A 20,056-nucleotide genomic window follows, 5' to 3' on the forward strand; every position below is an offset into this window, starting at 1 on the left:
ACATCGTCTGCTACTGTCAGGCTGGAAATTGGTGATTAAATTTTGGTCCCAGAGAGCAGTCAGAGATTGGCCCACAGTAAGGGAGAGGGAGTGGAACTGTTACAAAGAACTAGTGAATGAAATCCAGCTAGCTTTTTTGCTATCCCGAAGAACACGATGACACTGTGCAGCTAACTGTTTGTAATGAATGCAGTTTGCCATTGCAGGATGGCAGTTAAAAATGCGGAGAATAGGTCTACACATGTGAATTGCTTCGCGGCACACTTCTGCCCACCAAGGAACCGGGACATGGCGCGGTAAAGAGGAAGTGGGAGGAGTAGAACGTTCTGCGGTGGTAAGGATAACGTTTGTAAGATATTCTACCTGGACATCACAACTGGCGAAATGCTGTTTATCAAAGGTCGCCAGGGAGGCGACTCCCTGCCGCCGTTGGATAAGCAGCTGCAGCAGCAAGTCGTATACTCTTAGCTCGCTTATTTGTTACATAGTTTAATTCTTAATTTCTTTGCATGTTTTTGGTACGTGCATTGTTTAATTCATAAATTTCAGGCGTATTATAGTATTTGAGAGTGTAGCATCGCGTTTTAGTACCTGAATAGTGTAAAATCGCGTAGTCTCCTTCCACCGCCGAGCAGTGTGTCAGCAGTGCGCAAGTAGCAGCATTACTGCATCTATTAGGCAATCTTGTATTTTAATAACCTTTTAAATTTTGTGTCAAATTGTTTGTGCTCTCTGTAGATTAGTTCAGACTTTCTTTGCACAACAGTTTTTAGTATGGATAGGGACTGCAACTGCTGTGTTCGGATGCAGGCTGAGTTGGCACCCCTTCGCTCCCAGCTTCAGGCAGTGTTGGCTTCGGTCACGCAGTTTGAGGCTGTTGCCAATGGGCATCACTGTGGGGGTCCGGGTGGGGGTTTGTCGAGGACGGCCAGCTCGTCCTACGCATCCCCCGATCGGACTACGACTGTGGTTGCCCGGGATACTGCCCACATTGAGGCTGATCCCTCACCTGTGGTAGAGTGGGAGGTCGTCTCGAGGTGTGGCAGGGGGCGGAAGACATTCCGGAGGGCTGAACAAAAGGCCTCTCCAGTTTGTCTGACGAACTGGTTTCAGGCTCTGTCTCAGGCTGATACTGATCTTCGGCCGGACATGGCTGCTTGTCCTGTTCCAGAGGTTGCCCCTCAGTCTGCAAGATCCGGGCGGTCGCAGAGGGTGGGCTTACTGGTAGTTGGGAGCTCCAATGTCAGGCCCTTAGGGATATGGCAGCAAGAGAGGGGAAGAAAACCAATGTGCACTCCGTGTCCGTACCGGGGGGAGTCATTCCAGATGTGGAAAGGGTCCTTCCGGATGCCATAAAGGGTACAGGGTGCACCCATCTGCAGGTGGTTGCTCATGTCGGCACCAATGATGTGTGTCGCTATGGATCGGAGGAAATCCTCTCTGGCTTCCGGCGGCTATCTGATTTGGTGAAGACTGCCAGTCTCGCTAGCGGGATGGAAGCAGAGCTCACCATCTGCAGCATCGTCGACAGGACTGATTGCGGACCTTTGGTACAGAGCCGAGTGGAGGGTCTGAATCAGAGGCTGAGACGGTTCTGCGACCATGTGGGCTGCAGATTCCTCGACTTGCGCCATAGGGTGGTGGGGTTTCGGGCTCCACTGGATAGGTCAGGAGTCCACTACACGCAGCAAGCGCCTACACGGGTAGCAGGGGTTGTGTGGCATGGACTGGGCGGTTTTTTAGGTTAGATGGCCTCGGGCAAGTACAGAAAGGGCAACAGCCTCAAAGGGTGCGGGGCAAAGTCAGGACATGCGGGGACCAAGCAGCAATCGGTATTGTAATTGTAAACTGTCGAAGCTGCATTGGTAAAGTACCGGAACTTCAAGCGCTGATAGAAAGCACCGAAGCTGAAATTGTTATAGGTACAGAAAGATGGCTGAAGCCAGAGATAAATTCTGCCGAAATTTTTACAAAGGCACAGACGGTGTTTAGAAAGGATAGATTGCATGCAACCGGTGGTGGCGTGTTTGTTGCTGTTAGCAGTAGTTTATCCTGTAGTGAAGTAGAAGTGGATAGTTCCTGTGAATTATTATGGGTGGAGGTTACACTCAACAACCGAGCTAGGTTAATGGTTGGCTCCTTTTACCGACCTCCCGACTCAGCAGCATTAGTGGCAGAATAACTGAGAGAAAATTTGGAACACATTTCACATAAATTTTCTCAGCATGGTATAGTCTTCGGTGGAGATTTCAATTTACCAGATATAGACTGGGACACTCAGATGTTTAGGACGGGTGGTAGGGACAGAGCATCGAGTGACATTATACTGAGTCTACTATCCGAAAATTACCTCGAGCAATTAAACAGAAAACGGACTCGTGGAGATAACATCTTGGACCTACTGATAACAAACAGACCGGAACTTTCTACTCTGTATGTGCAAAACAGGGAACAGGGAATCAGTGATCATAAGGCCGTTGCAGCATCCCTGAATATGGAAGTTAATAGGAATATAAAAAAATGGAGGTAGGTTTATCTGTTTAGCAAGAGTAATAGAAGGCAGATTTCAGACTACCTAGCAGATCAAAATGAAAATTTCTGTTCTGACACTGACAACGTTGAGGGTTTATGGAAAAAGTTCAAGGCAATCGTAAAATGCGTTTTAGACAGGTACGTGCTGAGTAAAACTGTGAGGGACGGGAAAAACCCACCGTGGTACAACAACAAAGTTAGGAAACTACTGCGAAAGCAAAGAGAGCTTCACTCCAAGTTTAAACGCAGCCAAAACCTCTCAGACAAACAGAAGCTAAACGATGTCAAAGATAGCGTAAGGAGGGCTATGCGTGAAGCGTTCAGTGAATTCGAAAGTAAAATTCTATGTACCGACTTGACAGAAAACCCTAGGAAGTTCTGGTCTTACGTTAGATCAGCAAGTGACTCGAAACAGCATATCCAGACACTCCGGGATGATGATGGCATTAAAACAGAGGATGACGCGCGTAAAGCTGAAATACTTAACACCTTTTTCCAAAGCTGTTTCACAGAGGAAGACCTCACTGCAGTTCCTTCTCTAAATCCTCGAACAAACGAAAAAATGGCTGACATCGAAATACGTGTCCAAGGAATAGAAAAGCAACTGGAATCACTCAACAGAGGAAAGTCCACTGGACCTGACGGGATACCAATTCGATTCTACACAGAGTACGCGAAAGAACTTGCTCCGCTTCTAACAGCCATGTACCGCAAGTCTCTAGAGGAATGGAAGGTTCCAACTGATTGCAAAAGAGCACAGGTAGTCCCAGTCTTCAAGAAGGGTCGTCGAGCAGATGCGCAAAACTATAGACCTATATCTCTGACGTCGATCTGTTGTAGAATTTTAGAACATGTTTTTTGCTCGCGTATCATGTTGTTTTTGGAAACCCAGAATCTACTCTGTAGGAATCAACATGGATTCCGGAAACAGCGATCGTGTGAGACCCAACTTGCTTTATTTGTTCATCAGACCCAGAAAATATTAGATACAGGCTCCCAGGTGGATGCTATTTTCCTTGACTTCCAGAAGGCGTTCGATACAGTTCTGCACTGTGGCCTGATAAACAAAGTAAGAGCCTACGGAATATCAGACCAGCTGTGTGGCTGGATTGAAGAGTTTTTAGCAAACAGAACACAGCATGTTGTTATCAATGGAGAGACGTCTACAGACGTTAAGGTAACCTCTGGCGTGCCACAGGGGAGTGTTATGGGACCATTGCTTTTCACAATATATATAAATGACCTAGTAGATAGTGTTGGAAGTTCCATGCTGCTTTTCGCAGATGATGCTGTAGTATACAGAGAAGTTGCAGCATTAGAGAATTGTAGCAAAATGCAGGAAGATCTGCAGCAGATAGGCACTTGGTGCAGGGAGTGGCAACTGACCCTTAACATAGATAAATGTAATGTATTGCGAATACATAGAAAGAAGGATCCTTTATTGTACAATTATATGATAGCGGAACAAACACTGGTAGCAGTTACTTCTGTACAATATCTGGGAGTATACGTGTGGAACGATTTGAAGTGGAATGATCACATAAAATTAATTAATGGTAAGGCGGGTACCAGGTTGAGATTCATTGGGAGAGTCCTTAGAAAATGTAGTCCATCAACAAAGGAGGTGGCTTACAAAACACTCGTTCGACCTATACTTGAGTATTGCTCATCAGTGTGGGATCCGCACCAGATCGGGTTGACGGAAGAGAGAGAGAAGATCCAAAGAAGAGCGGCGCGTTTTGTCACAGGGTTATTTGGTAACCGTGATAGCATTACGGAGATGTTTAGCAAACTCAAGTGGTAGACTCTGCAAGAGAGGCGCTCTGCATCGCGGTGTAGCTTGCTCGACAGGTTTGGAGAGGCTGCATTTCTGGATGAGGTATCTAATACATTGCTTCTCCCTACTTATACCTCCCGAGGAGATCACGAATGTAAAATTAGAGAGATTCGAGCGCGCACAGAGGCTTTCAGACAGTCGTTCTTCCCGCGAACCATACGCGATTGGAACAGAAAAGGGAGGTAATGACAGTGGCACGTAAAGTGCCCTCTGTCACACACCGTTGGGTGGCTTGCGGAGTATAAATGTAGATGTAGATGTAGATGAGGAGTAAAGCCTCCAGTCGGCCTTAATAAGCTACCATTTGGGTGTGTGTATAGGTATGGTAGAAGTTAGCAAACTGATAGCACACAGGAAATGGCCACTCGAGCGTGTGTCGAAGAGAATGGACCACTGAAAATGGGCATGCTGGGCAGTGCAGTAGGATGGGTCCAAATGAGAATAGGTCTGTGTGGAATCTGAAAGGAATGTGGGTGCTCCCTTGTAAACGCAGAAAGGTTAAGTTGATTGAGAAGGTCAGCCAAGGGGACACCTCTCTGACAGGTTCTGGGAGAAACACAAAAGCGTGATGCGCATTAAAGTCACCGAGCAGCTGAAAGCAGTGAGGCAACTGCCCAATAAGCTGTAGGAAGTAAGCCCTCGTGACATCGAATGACGGAGGGATGTAAACAGTGCAAAGGGAAAAGGTCAAGTTAGGAAGGAAAAGGCGAACTGCAACAGCTTGAAGGCATGTAGTCAGGGAAATTGGTTGACTATGAACATCATCTCATTAAGAGAGACATGACTCCCCCACGAGATGGAAGGGGGAGGGGGGGGGGGGGGGGGGGGTGAACATCAAAATGAACTGGGAAGAAATGCAAGAGCTCAAAGCAGTCGTGAGGACACAATTTATTTTTCTGGAAGCAGAGAACAAGTGGACACTGTGATTCTAAGAGCAGCTGTAAATCTTCTTTGTTTAATCGAAGGCCACAAACATTCCATTGAAGAAGAACCATAATGAGAAGGGGAGGAGGGAAAAAATGAAGAGGTTCACCTCAGCAACTGCCAAGTACCAGCCTTCAAAGACTCACTGCTACAGGGCGCTGAGGCTGGAGGATCTCGCTCCAGGAGATCTACAGAGTCGTCGGCATTCTCTCTCTGTAGATCTGCAGAGTCCAGGGCAGAAGAACGGTCGGCAGTGCACAAGTGCGACACGGAGGTCACACGGATGAGGGTATCGCACGGTGACACCGTCTACGAGGATCCGAGTCGGCGAACGAGAAGACCGTTTGGCTTTGTTTGACTTCTTGGAGCTTTTCTGTTTGGCAGAGGAAGACTCAGATGTCTGTCGGCCGGAGGGACGCAGGAAGTCTTCAGGGGACTATTCCTTCTACGCTTTCCGGCCTCCTAGTTGTGTAGCAGGTGACCGCCCCAGGAAGCGAACGTTTGGGGGCTCGTCGCACAGCTGGAAGACGAACCTGTGATGCTACCACGACACTGGGCAATTTCACAACCTCAGTGCTGAATTTGAGGTCACGTGTCTGCGTGACCACATCCTTCACGGAACAAGATGTAGCAAGAACAGGATGTAAGTGCCAGATGGTAGAATGCAGGGTTTGCAACTAACCAATAGCTTGCAAGCAACTAGGTAAGGCACATTTGCCTTTATCTGGGTCTCCCGGACAGCCCACTCATCGAGACACGGGGGGGGGGAGGCGGCACGGTCACCATTGCAGTTGACACTTATGCCCGGGTGTCGACAGGACCCTCAAGTGCGGTTGTAACGATGACACCGGTTTGGAATGTACGGTCAGAATGTGATAACTTCACAGCCTGCTTTGATCTTGGATGCAAGCAACACTCCATTAAAGGTGAGAAAAAGATTGAGTGTGGGCACTAAGGATGCATCTACCTTTTCATCACCTGACGGTCGGTTATGACACCCTGATCAGAGAGGTTCGTTTGGATTTCTGTCTCGGTCAGACCACCGAGTAGCCTAGTGGAGCGTAAATCACAACACTGGAAGAATGCAGAGTTCTACAGCCCTCGACACAAACAGGATAGCTGTGGAAAAGCTAAACAGCTAGCAGTAGTTGTGCCTGAGAATCAGAAGTAGTCTCCAAAAGCAAAGCACCACTGCATAAACGAGAGCAGGATTTCATAGGGCCAGCAATTGCATTAACACCTTTCTGAAGTAAGAAACGGATTTAACATTGCAAAGGACTGACAGTCTTCAGTACAGGGAACTGTGGTGCAACTGGGAGGGTCTCTGAATTGGGAGCTTTATTCCATTTATGTTTGGTAGACGTGGACTGTGAAGATGACAATTGGCCGATTGCCAGAAAATCCCCCACGACTGTCAGTGTCTCCGATGGTACACTCCTTCCGGCTGGGGACCCCACTCAGAAGGGGCCTCACCCGCCTCAGGTGATAGTTCACACCTCCCGAACACCTGACAGAGGACCAATCGGGAATTATGGACGGTAGCAGCTCAGGCAATCACCCCTCTCTGGGCCTGGCCTGTGCCAGGGGGTACGTACGAACCCTACCTGTCTACCTCGGGTTGGGAATTACATGTCACCCAGTCACCTGTTACGTGTCAGACGCGTGGGACAGCCTTCAGTAGTGCACAGGTAGGAAGAAGGAAAAATAGGAACCTCAAATGCCGAAGCAGACGAAGTAAAGTAGAAGGTGAACAAAGAAAGGAAAAAGGAACGAAAAACAGTGGTCAACTGCTGAAAATACAGAACACATTGCCAAAAACATCCCAGACGTGTTTCCCAAGCGAGGGGAAAAAAGAATAGCAGGAGGACAGACATGCAGCACGGAAGGTAAAAGATGCCGTAAATGCTGGGGACCCGTGGTAGGGAAGCACGAACCCACCAAAAAGCGGCGAGACCCCTGGGGGTAATTAGACCATCTTGGACACTAATAAGTGAAGTACAAGATCACTAATAAGTGAAGTACAAGATAACCTAATAATTGGTGTCAAGATAGTACAATTAACAAAGATAGTTGGCTTACAACTGAGTCAGGTGTAAAACCCTGTACTGTGCAAAAAAAAGTGTTAACATACAGTAAGGTCTGCACCTGACAACATAGCAGGGACACTCCTCAAGGCCACAGATCATAGCCAGGCACCACTAGCAAAATAGCAGATCAGTGGAGGGGGTAACGGCAACATATCTAGGATGTTTATATGAATGCGTGGTGTCTGTTCTTTCGGAGATATCCGGAAGAAGAGACACCACGCAGGATCCACAGCTGTGATTCGTTGTAGCTAAACTGGAGGAGGGGGAGGAGGTGGGAGAGAAGGAAAGGGAAGGGGAGGGGAGGGACTACCGATGTCAGTTGCGTCGGGACTTAATGCGGAATCAGCGGCGGCGAGTGAAACTGTGTGCCAGACTGGGACCCAATCCCAGGCTCCCCTGCTTACTAGGCAGTTGCGGAAACCACTGTGCCACCTGCACGCATAGTTTATTGCGACAGCCTCTCGGCCAATCCACACTCCCACCTAGTGCTACATCCCCAGTCCCTGTCCGTGTCCGTGTCCGTGTCCTCCGTGCTCACTTCTTTCAGGTTTCTGCAGGAGGTAGGACATAACTGAGCATCCGCACTGAAGAAAATGGATTCATTGCCCATTGAGGCGAATCAATTATATGAATGCATGGTGTCTGCTGTTTTGGACATGTCATGTGGTGCGCACCACACCTTCATATAACTGATTCACCTCAATGGGCAATGAATCCATCTTCTTCAGAGCGGATGCACAATTATGCCTTCGGAAATCTCATACAAGGTGTACAAGCAGACAAGGAAAACAAATTCTCAGATTTTTATCGGATTTCCCAGTTAAAAATACTCTATCTTCCACCTGAAAATATACTTTTTCCGTGTTAAGTGACAGTATACTTTCCGTCAGAATTGTAAAACTTATCAATGCTTTGAAGAGTTCAGGTTTTACGCATCGGCTCAAACTTCCCGGCACATTAGTAAACGAGTGCGAGTGAAAACAAAGAAAATTTTTGATGTGCAGTATTTTCATATTACAAAAGTATACATTCAAATTCCACCAAACACAGAACGTTAGTTTCCGAAGTGTTGAAATTGAGACTGTAGTGCACTTTTTAAGTCAATCATAGCTCATGTCACGTGATCTCACCAGCCAATGAAAGCAGATATTCAGAGCATAGAACATCTGATGTAGTCAGTCAACACCAACACCACTGTTAAGTAGTGCGAACACACAAGTAGGAAAAGTTAATGGTTTAAAATAATATACAACTGTGGCTACAAGAAAAGCTACACTTTCATATATAATACTGGTCTCAAAGATCAATAAGCCGCCAGAAAAGTTAAGTTTTCACATATAAATTGGTATTTTTTTGCGCGTGTTACACTTTAAGATACATCACACAAATGTGCCAGGAAAATTTTAAATAATGACATAAATGTCTGGTCTTCTGTGCTTGAAATTCTTCAAAGTGGCTGGTCTCAAAGAGTTAAGTTTTAAATGAGAGGCAAACACACTGATTTTAAAAAATTTATCACACATTCTCATATGCAACATAATTCCTATTACTTAATGGTAATTTACATTGAAGTGGCGCTTTTCAAACCACCATTCGCAATATTTTCCCATGACCTATTAGAAACAAGTTCATTTCAGCAGTTGCCATTGACCGCCAGAATACAGTCATTACTGAGTGTGCGCAGCTACAATACGTAGGAAGTCTGTACGTACATACATTTAAAGCATCAAGAGATCTTACATTGCATCGTAAAAGAAACAGGACATCAGATGATACTCCAAGAGCATCGGAATTTTGCAAACCATACTAAAATACATATTTCTGCTTAAAGTTCACATTTGTATGTCCAGATTCACAATGAAGTAGGCCCCAACCTGATATTAAACCTTTCAGTGTGGTTCTTTGGATGTAAATTTTCTTAGAGTACAAGTACTACATTATCTCATGTTTGGTTCTTTATCAAGGCATAATGCCATTTGTGGAAGAAGATGAAAACATGCACTTGAAATCCAGCAAACGGTTTACACTAGCCAGTAGTCTGGAATGAAACACTTCACTTCAAATAAATTGACTGCCTCAGCAGCCAAATTTCTTTAGCAAACCAACAAAAATAACTTCATCATTCTGCAAGGCAATTAATGAAACTTCCTGGCAGATTAAAACTGTGTGCCCGACCGAGACTCGAACTCGGGACCTTTGCCTTTCGCGGGCAAGTGCTCTACCATCTGAGCTACCGAAGCACGACTCACGCCCGGTCCTCACAGCTTTACTTCTGCCAGTACCTCGTCTCCTACCTTCCAAACTTTACAGAAGCTCTCCTGCTCTCCTCAGATGGTAGAGCACTTGCCCGCGAAAGGCAAAGGTCCCGAGTTCGAGTCTCAGTCGGGCACACAGTTTTAATCTGCCAGGAAGTTTCATATCAGCGCACACTCCGCTGCAGAGTGAAAATCTCATTCTGGAAACATCCCCCAGGCTGTGGCTAAGCCATGTCTCCGCTATATCCTTTCTTTCAGGAGTGCTAGTTCTGCATGGTTCGCAGGAGAGCTTCTGTAAAGTTTGGAAGGTAGGAGACAAGGTACTGGCAGAAGTAAAGCTGTGAGGACTGGGCGTGAGTCGTGCTTCGGTAGCTCAGATGGTAGAGCACTTGCCCGCGAAAGGCAAAGGTCCCGAGTTCGAGTCTCGGTCGGTCACACAGTTTTAATCTGCCAGGAAGTTTCATATCAGCGCACACTCCGCTGCAGAGTGAAAATCTCATTCAAGGCAATTAATACTTGACTGTCAAAAACCTGGAAATAAAATGAAACAGAAAAACTGAGACTAATAACTTATTTTGGCATTCTATAATTATGTGAATGTATTTTAAATCAATTGACGGCTCCCGGCCACAGGAATTAGTTTTGTTTTCATTTGACATGAGAGCTGTAAACGAAGAGGAAATAGCAAAATCAGTAAATGTAAACACTGTGTGTCAGAAAAATTTTTCTGAGTAGCATACGGCCGCTTGCTACAGCTGATACAGCCAACAGTCACACTTCAAGTAGCCAGAAGCGAGACAGTGTACTGTTCAAATGCGACTCAACTGCGCAGGCACATGAGCCTGGCAACTGCTCTAATGAAGCTAATGTAAACAGTTGTGGTGTCACGCTCAATGCAAGCAGTTTACTGTTACGAAGTATTGTGTAGTCTTTCGTCCTAATGCCTTTAACACATTTTGCTGTTGGAAGACCCTTGCATGTACAATGCGTTTTGCTGTAAATGGCACATTTCCTTTGCAACTTAAGTTTTACTTTATTTTTTTTCTGTTGTTTATGATTTATTGCTGCAGTATAATGTGTGTGAATTCCTAAGGGACCAAACTGCTGAGGTCATTGGCCCTAGACTTACAAACTAGTTAAACTAAATTCTGCTTACAACAACAACAACACACACACACACACACACACACACACACACACACGTCCAAGGGAGTACTGAAACCTCCGGCGGGAGGGGCCGTGCAATCTGTGACATGGCGCCTCAAACTGCACAGCTATTCCATGAGGCCGCTGCAGTATAATTCAGCTGTAGTGGGATACAGTAATATTCTTTGTTAGACAATCAGTTCTTAACAATCAAAATTCTAAAAAATTAACTGAAAACTAAAACACTGTAAAATTCCCAGAATTCTAAAAAATTCCCGTGCTTCTCCAGTTTTTCTCCCGGATGAAAAAATTCCTGCATTTTTCCCAGATTTTCCGATTACCCCAGGGCGTATATACCCTGTCATAGTAGCGAGCATGAAGGACATGAACAGGGACTGCAGATAGGTGGCACAAGGTGGGAGTATGGGTCGGCCAAGATGTTTTGTGATATGGTCGGCACAGTTGCTGTATGTATTGTATCTGGGTGGCGCATTGGTTAACACAACTGTCTAGTAAGCAGGAGATCCCAGGGTTTGAATCCCGGTCCAGCAAATGTTTTCACTCGTTATCACAGACATCAAAAGTCCCTTCCCTTTCCTTCCCATTCTCCCCTCTACCTTCAATTTACACACAATAGTATATACAATTCTGAAAAGTGTGGAGCAGGAGTCAAGAAGGACCGCCTGGAGATGGCAACAACTCTGCCAAAATATTGAGGAGAACTTGCAATGACACGGATTGACATCCGAGAATTCCTCAAGCTACATGCGGTCCTTAATTATACATAGTGTCTGCACAAACGTAATGTGTTATGTCAGAGCAAGAATCCCACAACCAATAGACAGTGAACCAAATTAGAGAACTCAGATTATTCCCCACGACTAAACTGCAGGTTCAGCAGTTGCACATAACCTCTCATCATAACATAAAAAGTAAGGCTATTCTGCGTCTCATGAAAACAGAACAGCTATTTAGCAATGCCATTGCCCTGTTCCCTGTTCATACAGCAGAGGCGGCAACAGGATTAACTGCACTGGGAGCATATGGAAAAATCACTGCCACTGCTGCCCCAACAGATTATCAGGCTCCAACCTACGATCCAGCCACACGAACAATACGTCAGCATAATCTTTTTTTCTCTTCAGAATTCAAGTTAGCAACATAAATTAGGATACATATATCACGTGGCTCTGCCTAAATTTTCATGCATATGATATAACAGAAAGCTAGTAGCAATCAGAAGGGTGCCAATTATTCCAAAAAATATTTCCCCTCGACAACATTATGTTACGGAGCTACAATAAGTGAAGGTGTAACTTTCTCAGTGCTCTGAGCAATGAATCTACATAGCAAGTGTACGGCTTACTTTCCAGCAGAATAGGGAAGGCAGTCAGTCTTATTCTTAGCAGGTGCCTGTTTTACAAGGCACCATGACAGATTTGAATACAAGATATGGCAGATCACACTCTGATTCAATGATCAGATATATCAACATTCCATACATTCCTGATGGAGGTACTGATGCTGTCATTGGATGAAATAGTAGCCATCACTCAGATCTACAAAGCTACTTTTAGGCCGGCAAAATGCATAACTCGTCGGCACTCGTGCAAATTCAAGCTCCACCTGCTGAATCAGCAGGGCCTACATTTCAAATCATACAAAACTGTGGACACCTGCATCCCCCATCCACTGCAGAGCTCAACGGCATTGCTATGCTTCAGGAGACAGGTACTGAATCACTGCAGAGGTCACAACTTCTCTGCTGACATCCGTTACTACTTCCTCAGTAGTTCACCGACCCACAGCTGCCATCTTGACATAGTCGTCAACAAATATTCTCATTGTCTGGCCCACACCTCTGGACGCCAGCAGATTTTCTGGGTCTCCCCAGTCTCAGATGATTTGACATCCCAGTGCCATCATCATCACGCCCACCACCACTGCATCAACCGAGATGGTAACACCTTCCACTCCACATTGGTTGCTTTCATGAACAATTGTATTGTTTGCTGGTGAACCTTTCGAGCTGTGTGGCTGTCGACCATGAAATTTTGCATCCCTTAAGTTTCATCCAGAGCTTTGTTGGACATCTGCAGTGCTGCTATCAACAAGACTCAATGCAACGAGGAGCACCTCTGAAGATTTCCAACACTGACTTAGACAAAATGTTAGAAACAAATAGTTTAATGGACCACGACTGCACATCAGGAAGATTCACCAGCAACCTTCCACTTCAACCCAGACAATCATCACCCTTTCTTTCCTAACAGGAAACACATACACTCCATGTTCTTTTTCTACGGCCTGCTAACTCATGAGCCTCTTAGGGATAGATGAGAAGTGATTACCTTTATATCGGCCGGTCATAATAGGTACAGTTATGTTCCTTTGTATTTTTAATTGTTCGTGCATTGATAAATTTGTGACATAATAAGGGCTTTGAACATTCCCATAAGACTATCATTATAAGAAATATCAAAGTAGTTTTCCAACACAGTTACAAACAAACTGGGGTTGCCGCACAGCCACAGTCATCAAACTATGATGAAAAGAGGTAGTAATGAGTGAACAGTTACCCTGTCATTTTAACATACTTTTCAGATCTCTTCCCTTAAGGTATAAGTGTACAGAAGTTTAAGAGAGGAGAATGACTTTCACACCAGTGAATCACAAATTACTGAGGAACTTCTGTATAAGTTACAATACATTCAGCTAACTAAATGTCAGAGCATTATCACTTGCACTTACTCTTATATTGATTCATTCTTGCAAATACCTACAATATGAAACAACAGCTAATTGTTACAGATTTTTTAAAGTGCCAGTTTTCTGTCCCGCTAATTACAACTTGCTTTTCTCAAAGACAAAAACCTTTTTTAATATTGACAATTCAGCACTTTATTAACACAATGAACACAATAATAATTAATGCAAGGAAGTCATTTGAACTTTTGATATTCATAACATTTTAAATAGGTGTATCAAATAGTTTGTTCTGGTGTGAGAAATGTGACACACAGGTAAAGACAAAGGCAAAGATAAGTGGAGAATGTACAAATATATGATGATCTAGCTATATACTCAATATTTGAGTTTCACTGCCAATGAACAGATATTGTAGACATATAAACCTGCAGTCCCTCCAAAATATTACCTCTGTTTTCAATTACAGCATGGTGTATTAAATAGTTCACATTATTACATCTGATTGCAATCACATCTTCTGCGTAAGAAGCATCACAAGCAATATAAGAGTGTATAGCTCACCCAGTATCCGATTTATTACACCATGATCCATCAGCTCCTGGGTATAACGCGTGATATATCTAGTGACCTCCTCAGTTGAACTCACAGTCCACGAAATTCCATTTCGAGCCTGCACTAATGCACGCAAAGCATAGACTAAGGCACGCCTGCCATCATAGTACAGCAAGACAGCAACCAGTCCTCGAGGCAGACCTGGGTGATGAGGCATGCGCTGCTGAGCTACAAGAAAAGGAATTTGTTAGCAGGATTTCTCTTACAAACAGCACTTACAAAGTTCTGGTTGGAAAAAATTAGATTTGACTGTAAATATACCATTAAACACATATATCTGCATCTCCTAGTAAAATTAAATTTTAAAATAAGACTAATCAATATTATTAATGCATTATGAAATTTAGTAATATTTCAACCAGGTTTTTAAAGGAAGAGGTCAATGCAGCATTATTCCCCCCCCCCCCCCCCCCATTTATGCTAACACTGGCTCCACTTTCATACTGTAATAGATAGAAAGATAATATGCACATAACTGTTCTCTCTTCTTCTCCAATCTTTCACTGAGTCTCGAAAATACCCTTAACATTCTGATGCAAAAATACTGAAAACCATACTGCATATTATGTTTTTTTCTGACTGATAATAAAATGACAAGAAAGCACAAGGAGAGAGGATTATCAAACAATGGAACAATTATTATTGCTTTTCCACTTCTTTAACATCCTAACAATGGCTCTATACTATAGCTTTAACTTCTTATTTCTGCAAAACAGTTTTGCTGTCTATGTTCTCTCTTATTTTCTTTCACACACATTCCTTTATAAGGAAGCTCTCTACGCTTTAAAAACAAAAGACTATTTGGAACATCAGTCAAACTTTTATGTAGACACAAGGATCAATCAAAAAGTTTTGATATTCTGTGTATAAAGCACACAGTCATACACCAATCAAGGAGGACTGCTGTTAAAACTTCTGTTTATATGCTTGCTGCTCGCCATATACTGGAGACACTGAGACACAGATAGGAACAAGAGAAGGCTGTAAAACAAAGCTTTCAGCAAAACAGGCATTCATCAGAATCAGACAACATCCACACACAAATTCATGCAAATGCAACTCATACGTGTAACCACAGTCTCTGGCTGCCAAAGCCAGACAGTCTGGCCTTGGCAGCCAGATTGAAAGAGAGAGAGTGTGTGTGTGTGTGTGCGCTCCCGATGAATGCCTGTTTGGCCGAAATATTCGTTTGACAATCTTTCTGTTGTGCCTATCTGCAACACAGTATCTCTGCTGTATGGTGAGTAGCAACTACCCTTTTCATAATATTGTCATTATCCCATTGTGGATTTTTCTTTTTATATGATTGGATTTTGTATCAGGAGCTCCACAGTCATCATAGAACACATTCACCATGCTGCACACAAAGAAACCACCAACACATAAAATATATCAGGTCCTGATATTTGGCAAGCATCTTATTAACCCAACTGGTGTGTGTGTGTGTGTGTGTGTGTGTGTGTGTGTGGGAGGGGAGCGTGAGTACATGCACAGGTGAGTGTGTGTGCACACCTCCAAGTGTTCAGATGCGTCTTGTTACTATTTTCGAAAATTCTGTGTAGGCATCATAATTTTACATATAGCGTTAAAAGTTTGTAACTAATGGTAACTAATAGCACTGCTACTTCTGCAGCTTCAAAAGCATCTGTGATACTCTGTGTAATGTTTTCATTGAAAAAACTGCCTATCTGCACCTCAGTTGACATCAAAGTGGAATATAAAATTTATTTGATAATATTTGTAGGTCTCCAGAACAGATATCTGCAACAGCAGTGAAGCTGACCTCTATGCTGTTGCTATTACATATAATAGGCTTAGTAATAATTAGAATGGTTGTAGTTCTGACTGCCCCAGAATAAGTAAATATTTAATTTCATAAAAATAAATTTATTAACGTTACAAAACTTCCAGCAATTGTCACATAACGTTCCAGTAAACTGAAGTTACCATACCTGTGCACAGTAAGTCAAGGGCGACGAACTCGTTAAGATCGTACATGTCTGAAATTATTATTGCTTCATCCACTATCTCCTTCGACAGAGTTTGATGGCCAATGCCTGGAAGCATTATACCTTCCGTAATTCCTTTTCGTAGCTCTTCTCTATGCTGGGAATTCTTTGGCTAAACAGAAAAGATGACAACCAATCATACTTCCAATAACTACCTCAAAGTCTTAAAATTACAGTGAGTGGTTACTAGATGAGCTGGTGACAAAGCGGGATTGGAAGCAAAGATTTCCATAAATATAACAAAGTTACAAAAACAAATGCTGTATTTTGATGCATGTAACACAAGACAAAAAATGAAAAGTCAAACACAATTGTGAATGAGGATCAGTCAGAAAAGCAACAAAACTTAAAAATTATTAGACCAATGTGAGAAGCATAGTGTAAAAGGAAATTTACTAGCATAAAAGGGGTGTTTTTGAAAAGATAGCCTATAATTGAAACCTGGCCAACTTTTCTGTGCAGTACTTATTTACTGCCTCATATTGTCTTCCATGGTGGAATCTCTTTACAGAAATCAAAATATAGCTCAGAATAAATAATTTCTTACCAAATTTCACAAGAAAAATTCTGCATTTGTTTTTTTCTACGACTTCGTTTATCCTGCCGATGATGTAAGCCATAAAATGTTCCCAGGAAAAATTAAAATATTGTGGCATTATTAACAAGATGGCATATTTATTGCAGCAAAGAATTCAGTCAATAATGTCTAGCGATGTTATTGTGGATTCAGAAACTGAATTAATCTGGGTGAACTTAATCAGCAAAAGTGGGTCAACTATGGTAATCAGGTTCATTTACAGACCTCCTGAATCAGGAGCTGTAGTGGTAGAGTGCTTTACACAGAACTTGCAGAATTTCCTGAATACGTTCCCTGATAATGTTGTTGTAAGATGTGGTATCAACTTGCCACTTAATATGAGGATCAACCAATAAGTAAGTTTCCCATTTTATTATTCTGCAACATAAATTGAGGCCATGACATCTGAGGGCTGGAGAGTTCAATTGGTGTGTGTTGACAAGGCTCTCACCAGCCTGTGGTGCATACTGCAGTATCTTGCCAGTAGGCCGTCAGTGAACACGGAGTTACCACTACAAGGTGTGTCTGCTTGTGAGCTGCCTCTGTCATTTGTTTTTTATCGCAAAACGACTATCCACTGTCAATATCCGACGGAAGTTAACGTCTGTCTACAGGGAATGCTGTACGAGCATTCAAATGTGGATAAGACCTGGGTCCATTGCTCGAACCTTGGCACAAAATGCCAGAGCACTGTTTGGAAGAAACCTGACAAAAGTGCTCCAAAAAAAGGCAAAGGTCACATATTTTGCAGGGAAAGTTACAGGAACCATCTTTTGAGACTATCAAGGGGTGTTAGTCATTCACTACTGCTGCCTCGCAACACCGTAATCAATACAGAGGTACTGTAATTTCTTGAGGAGTCTGCCATTGAAAGAAAACGTTCTAGACTTTTGTCTCACAAAGTTCTCTTCCTTCTGGGAACTGGGCTTTTGCCTCGCAAAGCTCTCTCTCTCTCCTGGGAAGAGTCAGACAACATACTGCTTCCTCTCACTGTCAGGTGGCGTGCAGAGTATTAATGTAGATGAAGAAGTAGATCCAGAAACATAACAAATGCTGTCCCATACTGTTCAGTGCAAGTTATTAATTTACATAAATCACCTGGCAAAATCTTTTAGAAACAATGTTTGCTGACAATATAAGCGTATTATCAAGAGTCAAAGATTTATCCACAACACACAACCAAGATGAAGTTAACAGTTTTACAGCAACCACTTTACAAGAACTCTCATTATGCAATTTTAAATAAATAAAAGTTGCATAGTTCAAAGAAGTAGACATTAATTGTCACACACAATTGACATCTTGGAGTAACATTACTTGCCTTCCAGATTAATTAAAAATTAAAATTCAGCAAACTGAAGGACAACCAACTTTCACAGACATTTGACAGTCACAACAATCTGGGTTGATCTGCAGATGATAGTGCTAGATTACCAAGCACATTTTCACTGAACATTGTTCTACAGAATTTCCATGAGCTAATTACAATAAATTTCAAAAAACAGCAATAAGATAACCAAACATCTTGAAGATGTCTTTATTACAAACATTGCCAAATACATGTAACTGTTATTAATTTTACATCTACATCTAAATCCATATTCTGCAAACAACCATGAGGTGCAAGGCAAACAGTAGATTGGGTGGTTGGTATAAAGGCGGCAGAAGGGACCATACTACGAGGTCATCGGTCCCTTATTCCTAATAAAACAATGCCACAAGTGTGAGAATACAACAGACGAAACATATAACACAAAACGGAAAGAAAGGAAAAGCCACAAGAACGAAGGGAAGGCAACGAACACTAAAAGGAACGAAAGAGGACAAGAAAACAACTGAGAGACGCTGGAAACAGAAGATAGTAAAACACGAAAGCAGATTACAGTGACTGGCCAACCACGAGAATAAAAAGGGAAAACCAGCCACTCTGCAACACACTAAAACCTCCACCCTAAAAGCACTACGGTGGAGGACACAGAGGGACAAAGGACATGCGCTAAAACCTACATAGAAGTACAAAACCCACTCTCATGGATAAAACGTAAAACTAAAGCTGCTGTGGAGGCATAGTCACCCAACACCAAAGGCAGGGTGCTGGGGAAGTTAAAAGTCTGCCGCAGAGTGGCTAAAAGTGGGCAGTCCAGCAAGAGATGGACGACTGTCATTTGGAAGCCACAGCGGCACTGAGGTGGGTCCTCTCGACAGAGTAGGTAAGCATGCATTAGCCACATACGGCCAATGCGGAGCCGGCAGAGGACAACTGATCAACTGCAAGAGGCCTGCACGGAATACTTCCACACATTCAGTCCCCTTAATGACACGCAGTTGTTGTGCTTGCTGTTATGCCATTCCGTCTCCCAAAGCCAGCAAAACCCTGCGGTGTAAGACAACGCAGGTCAGCTTCGGAGATGCCTATCTCCAGAAGCAGTTTCCGTGTCCCCTGTTTGGGCAGCCTGTCGGCAAGTTCGTTGCCGGGGATTCCGACGTGTCCTGGGGTCCGCACAAACACCACGGAATGGTGGGACTGTTCCAGGGCACAGATGGGCTCCTGAATGGACGCCACCAGAGGGTGGTGAGGGTAGCACTGGTCGATAGCTTGTAGGCTGCTCAGTGAGTCAGTACACAGGAGAAATAACTCGCCAGGGCATGAGCAGATGTACTCAAGAGCACGAGATATGGCCACCAGCTCTGCAGTGAAAACACTGCAGCCAACTGGCGAGGAGTACTGCTCAATATGACCTCCATGAACATATGCGAAGCCTACGTGACCATCAGCCATTGAGCCATCGGTTTAAACTGCTTCAGAGCCCAGGAACATGTCAAGAATCGAGAGGAAGTGACAGCGGAGAGTGGCGGGGTTAACTGAGTCCTTAGGGCCATGCAAAAGGTCCAGACGAAGCTGTGGCCGAGGCATACACCATGGAGGCGTACGTGTCCAGTCCGCAAGTAGAGGTGGTAAAGGGAAGGACTCCAGTTCGAAGAGAAGGGACCGCACGCGAAGCGCAATCGTTAGCCCCGATCTGGGCCGCCGATGCGGGAGATGGACTGCCGCAGGCGGGTAAAGGATACGGTAATTCGGATGCTCAGGGGAGCTATGAATGTGTGCTGCGTAACAGACGAGCAGTTGCACACGTCTGATCTGCAGTGGAAGGACAACAGCATCCACCAGTACGCTGGTCACCGGACTCGTCCTAAAAGCTCCTGTCGCTACTCGAACCCCACAGTAGCGCACAGGGTCGAGTAAATGCAATGCTGAAAGCGCTGCCAAACCATAAACCACACTCCCATAGTCAATTCGGGGTTGGACAAGGGCTCTGTAGATCTGCAGCAGCGTACAGCGATCTGCACCCCAATTGGTGTTGCTCAGG

At 44.0% G+C, this 20,056-nt stretch overlaps 1 protein-coding gene across 1 annotated transcript in view; it reads right to left on the reverse strand.

Moving 5' to 3' along the window:
* Positions 1 to 20,056, reverse strand: part of LOC126259578 (nuclear pore complex protein Nup205) — a 325,077-nt gene that overhangs the window by 263,032 nt on the left and 41,989 nt on the right. Inside the window, exons 3-4 of the mRNA XM_049956486.1 lie at positions 16,055 to 16,223; positions 14,052 to 14,270 (exon numbers count right to left, since the gene is read on the reverse strand). Of these exons, the coding sequence (XP_049812443.1) occupies positions 14,052 to 14,270; positions 16,055 to 16,223 (388 nt within the window). The remainder of the gene's footprint in view (positions 1 to 14,051; positions 14,271 to 16,054; positions 16,224 to 20,056) is intronic.

This window comes from Schistocerca nitens, chromosome 5 (assembly GCF_023898315.1).
Source record: "Schistocerca nitens isolate TAMUIC-IGC-003100 chromosome 5, iqSchNite1.1, whole genome shotgun sequence".
Taxonomy (NCBI): domain Eukaryota; kingdom Metazoa; phylum Arthropoda; class Insecta; order Orthoptera; family Acrididae; genus Schistocerca; species Schistocerca nitens.